General features: G+C 33.7%; 1 protein-coding gene across 1 annotated transcript in view; it reads right to left on the bottom strand.

Moving 5' to 3' along the window:
* The window catches only part of LOC106871169 (proton myo-inositol cotransporter), a 211461-nt gene that overhangs the window by 14196 nt on the left and 190223 nt on the right, over nucleotides 1-7042 (bottom strand). The window contains exons 5-6 of the mRNA XM_014917496.2: nucleotides 6571-6734; nucleotides 282-396 (exon numbers count right to left, since the gene is read on the bottom strand). Of these exons, the coding sequence (XP_014772982.1) occupies nucleotides 282-396; nucleotides 6571-6734 (279 nt within the window). The remainder of the gene's footprint in view (nucleotides 1-281; nucleotides 397-6570; nucleotides 6735-7042) is intronic.

Raw genomic sequence — 7042 nt, 5'->3', positions numbered from 1 at the left:
TAAAAATAAAACTACTGAAAATAATAATAATAATAATAATAATAATAATAACAGTAATAATAATAATGATATTATTATTATTATTATTAATAATAATAATAATAATAATAATAATAATATTAATAATAATGATAATAATAATAATAATAATAATAATAATAATAATAATAATAATAATAATAATAATAATAATAATAATAATAATGGTAGTGATGCTTAACATCATAATGATGATGATCAGAAAGACAGTAAGAAGATGACATTGATCAGAAGGTACTTACTTGTGTACAGCGCAAGTGGTATCCACTGCTACAGGTTCAACAAAATTAACAGCTGGAGTGTTTTCAGAAGATAAATAGAAACCAACAGCCAGCCATGCTAAACTGATCACAGCACCTGAAAAAGATTATCAGAGAGTGAGTTGTGTTGGCATTTTGACAATACATGAATGGTTTTAGTGTTCATTATTAAGAAACATTGTTAGTTCTGGCAATGTGTAGGTTATATTTACTCTGTCAAACATTAGGCAAACCATGTTAACACAGTATATGAATGGTATTCTCTGACAAATATTCAGTACGAGGTGCTATAGAAAAGTTCCCAGACTAGTTCTGTGCTAACAGATGGCAGTACACAGTTGCATGCACAATGAGAGCTAGCAGTGACCTTCATGAGGTAGGGTACCGAGTGACATCATTGTGTTTACTTTGTAAGTTGTGAAATTTGTGTTTTTGTGATCATGTGTATGCTGTAATTTGCAATTTTGTCATGGACAGGAACAAATTCAATGTGAAATTTTGCATTAAACTTGGGAAGTGTGCTACAGAGATATTGAGCAGGCTTATGGCAATGAGTCAATGGGTCATGCACAATGTTTTGAGTGGCACAGGCAGTTCAAAAGCAGAAGAATGTCTCTGGAAGATGATAAGCAATCTGGAAGAACTGCCATGAGCATCACCCCTGGAAATGTGAAGAAAATTCATCAGTTTGTGCATGAGGATTGTCAGAGGACAATCAACAATGTCTTGAAGCATTTCAGGGAGGACATTCGGTGAAAGTGACCAGATCTGTGGAGCACAAAGAATTGGATTCTTCACAATGACAATGCATCCTGTCAATGAGATCTCCTCATTTGCGAGTTTCTTGTCAAAAACATGGTATTACTTCTGTACCTGCCCTATTTACCAGTTTTAGCACCTGTGGACTTCCATCTCTTCATCAAGATGAAAACACAGCTCAAAGGTCACCATTTTAACACTGGTTGAGATCCAGAATGAATTGCAGAAGGTCCTCAACTTGCTTACGGAAAACGACTTCCAGGCTGGATTCCAAAAGTGGCAGGAATGCTGGGACCAGTGTATTCTTGTACAAGGTGACCATTTTAAAGATGATGTTAAAATTTAGGTAAATAAATTACTTTTTATTAAACATAACTAGTCGTGAAACCTTTTGATACCATCTTGTACATCAAAATTTACTCTGTCAAACATTCACTTAGTCGAGAATTTAATCTTATAAAATTTACTGTCAATGATTTAGTTTTTCACACAATTGCTGACAAATGCACTTTCTCATTTACATCAAACATCTACTGTCAAAGTCAAGCATTTAACAAATATATTGATTGTCAATCATTTATTGTCAAATATTTATTCCATCAAATATTTACTCTGACAAATATTTACTGTCATGCATTTATATTTTCAATCATTTACTCTAACAAACAATTTACTGTTAGATTCGTATGATGATGATGGTGATATTTGTTAATTTGTTAATAATTTACTATTGAACATTTCCTTTATCAAGCAATTATTATAAAAAATTTACATTTACCAGCAGACAATTATTTCAAATATTGTTCTATCAAATAATTACTGTTAAACATCTACACAACTGAACATTTACCATAAAACATGAAACATCAAGAATGTCCAACATCTCTGTCAAACATTTACCCTTCCACATATATACTGTCAAATAGTTACTGTTGAACATTTATTTCTTCAAATACATATATCGTTATATATTGTTGACCAAATTTTTCTTCATAAACTATTTATTTTTAGATATTTTCTTTATCAAACACTAATAAAGAGCTACTAGTGAATATTTACTGCAAAGCAGTTACTGTATTAAAAATTTATTCTGTTAAATATTTACTGTCAACAATTAACTATGTCAAATGTTTACTATCAGCAATTTACTCTGTCAAACTCATACTTTCAAGCATTTACTATCAAATATTCCTTGTCAAACAATTACTGTGGAACACTCTATCAAACATAGTCTAACTAACATTATTATATCAGTTTTTTCAGGAAGCATAAGGAAACCAAAATTGATTTTACAATTCTGACTTACTTCTCTTGCAGTTCACTAGAGAGAAGCACTAGCGTAGCTAGGGGATGGTAGGGGCGGTCCGTCCTGGGTGGCACTTTTCATCCTGTTGTAGGCTATTGCTGTAGGCAATAAGTGTTTTTTGTGTTGGCAGAATCGTTAGCACGCCGGGCGAAATGCTTAGTGGTATTTCGTCTGTCTTTACGTTCTGAGTTCAAATTCCACCGAGGTCGACTTTACCTTTCATCCTTACGGGGTCGATAAGTTAAGTACCAGTTTCATACTGGGGTCGACTTAATCGACTGGCCCCCTCCCCCAAAATTTCTGGCTTTGTGCCTTGAGTAGAAAAGAATAAGTGTTTTTTTGTGGGGTCCAGGGCAGGAAACAGAAGGACCGCCCTGGGCAGCACACTCTAGCTATGCTAATGGAGAGAAGAGTCAACAAAATGAAGCATCCTCTTCCTTCTTCTGACTCTCTTGATTCTTTTCTCTTGTCACCTCTCTCAACCTTTGATTTCTCTTTTTTACAACTCCTACACTGCCCTTCTCATAATTAATTTCTTTCTGACTCTTCACCCCTTCTCCTTACCACAAATATATCTTAGTAGCCATAATATATGATAAGCATGTATACTATAATATGCTATTCTATAAATGTGATAAATTATTTTAAGTATTAACAATAACAGAGTGTGTCTCTTTGATCCAGGTATCTATTATTTTTATTTATGTTTTTATTACAATATTTGCTCCACTTCAAAAGAAACATTTTAATGTGTGCAGAGTTGTTCAACTATGAAATAAAAGATGAAAAGGAAAAAAAATCAGCCTTCTTTTATTTCATTTTCAATTTAATTATCCAAGCAATGACCCTTTTGTATGTTCTTTTACAGAAAACTGAGAGTAAAGGGAAGTAGAGAAATATGCAGCAGACTCCAGCTGACTGAAGCTATTAAAGAGAACAAGTTGTTGAATGGTGTCTGTAAGTATGGAGAGTGAAATACAGAAAATTGCAATATTCTACAGAATATAAATTGGATGAAATTGAAAGAGAAACACTGCGATAAGATAAAATAAAATTGTATGTCAGGGTAAGTGTAGAAGGAAAGTAGGCAGATTGCAGCAAGTGACATAGAGTTTTATGCTCACTTATAGACATAAAGCAGCAGAAACAATCAGGTAAGATAGAAACTATTCCAGATTGCTATTCAGATTTGAAGTAGCTTTCATCAAGTATATTTTATCAGGAGAAAAATTAATTAGGCTTGGAAAGCGATTTTACTACAAGATAATCTTAAATTTATGAAATACAACAAAGAGAATGAGAGTAGGCAGGAGATGGAGGGAGAAATAAATCAATAAAAGAGCTATATAGAGCCATTTTTACTTTATTTTAGAAGACGTTGGAAATAAAAAGACATTACTCTACAGATAACAAGTTAAAAGACGTTAGAATTGGTGAAAAATGTTGTATACAATTTGTTCTTTAGACATAATACTTCAGATTGTTTGGTACAACTTAGCATGTATTTGCCAAACAAAATCTATTTCCGGAAATTCTCTATAGAGATTAAATATGGTGTCTTGTTTAACAGTATGTAAGCTCTAAAGATATTCCAGTTTCTCAGATATAGTGATGAAATATCTAAAATAAAATGCATAAAACAGAAATAAAATAGATCTAGCTTACATTTGCCAATTCCAGCTACAGTTCATATACGATGAATAATTGTGAATATAGCAAAAATCCATTCTAGCTATTGTTGGTACAATAAAAGCAATTATGTTCATAGTTGGCATATATATTGCATATACTACAAAATAACTGATTGTAGCTATAGTTGGTGAAGTCCAGTTTTAGCTGTCATAGGTACAAAATAGAAATTAAGGTTATAATTAGAGTTAATAGTAGATATATCTTTAATCTTTAACTTGTTTCGGTCAATGGACTGTGACCATGCTGGGGTACCATCTTTAAGGGTTTGAATGGACAATTCAGCCCTAGTACTTATTGTATCAATCTCTTTTGCCAAACTGCGAAGTTATGGAGATGTAAATAAGCCAATACCAATTGTGAAGCAGTGGTGACACACATGTACATGACAAGGCTTCCTCACAGTTTTCTATTACCAAATTAACTGATAAGACATTGGTCGGCCTGGGGTTATAGTAGAAGATACTTGTCCGAGGTGCCATGCAGGAGGACCGAACCTGAAACAACATGTTTACAGAGCAAGCTTCTTAACCACACAGCCATCCCTGGAGCAATATTTAGGAATGATAAATTGAATGCTGTAACATTAATATCTTTCCAAAAGCCATAAGTAATAGATGTCATTGTTGTTTAGCCCCAGGTCTACTTTTAGCGAGTATACTTAGGATCAAAATCATAATAATCATTACCCTCTTGTCTTAAGATTGTAGGTTATAATCTGAAGGAAGATGAACTACTATTTCTTATTTCTTTATTGCCCACAAGGGGCTAAACACAGAGGGGACAAACAAGGACAGACAAAGGGATTAAGTCGATTACATCAACCCCAGTGCGTAACTGGTACTTAATTTATCGACTCCGAAAGGATGAAAGGCAAAGTTGACCTCGGCAGAATTTGAACTCAGAACGTAATGGCAGACAAAATACTGCTAAGCATTTCGCTCGGCATGCTAACGTTTCTGCCAACTCGCCGCCTTGAACTACTATTTCTGGTAGGTTGAATGACAGTGTAAAGTTTCCCTCATTGGCTTATTAGTGATGATGTAAGTGAAATGTTTCAGATTAAACTGCGAAGTGAAACCACATGGTATCACTTTAAGCTAGAGGTTACTGGTTCAATCCATGCAAGTCCAGTATAAGCTTATTGTTGTTCTATTAACTCACAGTTGATACAGAATAACTATTGATATTTTCATTTAGCCAGGAAGGAAAGCAGTGCTCATGACCCTTTACAGAACTTCAGAGACTGGTGGAAAAGAGGGAAGGAGGAATCCTCAAATCAGAGATCTGATCCAAATGCTTGCACTAGACACAACTTCATTAAAGGACCTTGCCCACAAGCTGTTAAATAGGTTGATGGATTAAGTCAACCACCCCTGTAGGCCACAGTGGGATTTCAGTTCACAGACTCTGTGAAGTATCTGGTTTGATGTTCTGCCAATCTAATGCTCCAGGATGGTGGGTGTTCATCCTGAAAGGATGAAAAGCAGAGTTGATTTTGGTGGGATTTGAACTCAAAGTGCAGAGATTCAAATCAAATATCACATGGTGTTTGATCTAACATTCTCATGTCTGTGAATTCATGAAACCATGACTTTATTCAAAATTAAATAAACAAAATTAAACTGTAGCCAACAGTGTCTATAGTTAGTATTGAATAGTGACTATAGTTAATGTAGAATAACCAACTGTGTAGTAAGTACATGATAACCAACTGTGACTATATTTAATATAGACTATCACCATAGTTAGTACACAACAACCAACTGTGAGTATAGTTAATACAAAATAATCAATGGTGACTATAGTTAGTATAGAACAAACAACAGAGATGATAGTTAATACAAAAAAACCAATTGTAGCTATAGTTAGTACAGAATAATTAGTTTTTTAATATAGGTAGTATAAAATAACCAAATGGGATTATAATGGTATAAAATAATTAATATTAATTTCAGTTGGGAAAGAATGATTAAGTTAGAGTTAATAAAGTCTTAAATGGCTAATTAGAAATAATTGTGCAATGAAAAAAAAATGTTAGTAGAGAATTAATATTATTTTAGCATTTTAAGCAATTGCAGGTGGCAACTACCGGCATGTTTTCGGTCTTGTTCTGACCTCATCTATCATCCCACATATGCTGAAAAGGTGATGAATGACATGGTAAATAAATGTACATGGTTGTACACATATAGATATGTTTGTCTGTATAAAGCTAAGAAAGGTACAGCCTGATCAAATCTAACTAGTGACACTAAATGACAATAACTGCAGCATTAATAGACGAAATAGTATTAACTTGTTTAATACATGGATCATTTAAAAATTAAACTTAAATCACTGATTTTTTATTTGTAATTGTTTTGACATTTTAAGAGGTAAAAGAAAAGTTATTCTAGCTGTTTTTTTTATTTTGTGGAACATGCTAGTCAACTATGGTTGTGCAGCAATTCTCTTAAAACATGTAAATGAAATCAGATTGAGAGGGAAGTTATTAACAAAACTACATGGACTTACCCAGCAAACTGCCGAGAGTTAGAGCTCTGCGCCCAATTTTTTCCACTAAGTACAAACCAACAAGAGTGAAGCAGAAGTTTACTGCTGCCGTCACTGCAGACAACCAAATGGCAGCTTCATCACTCTTCACACCAGACATACGGATAATTGTAGCACTGTAGTACCTGAAAATAAAACATCAAATTGTAAGTGAACAAGGTTTCAGGAGCTACAACAGTGGCTCTGAACCAGAATCCATATAAGATTTTGTTGTTAGAATTCATGTACAATAAATTGCTTCTACTTCTCCAATACACAAAATATTTAAAGATTTTTAAAAATATATCATCGTTTAACATTCGTTTACCGAACCGCTAAGTTACGGGGACGTAAACACACCAGCATCAGTTCTCAAGCGATGTTGGGGGGTGGGGACAAACACAGACACACAAACATATAGACACATATACCACGTTAGTGGTCGACGTTATTT

This window comes from Octopus bimaculoides, chromosome 4 (genome assembly GCF_001194135.2).
Source record: "Octopus bimaculoides isolate UCB-OBI-ISO-001 chromosome 4, ASM119413v2, whole genome shotgun sequence".
NCBI lineage: Eukaryota > Metazoa > Mollusca > Cephalopoda > Octopoda > Octopodidae > Octopus > Octopus bimaculoides.
The sequence above is the reverse complement of the archived record's forward strand: the minus strand, read 5'-3'. Positions and strand labels throughout refer to the sequence as shown.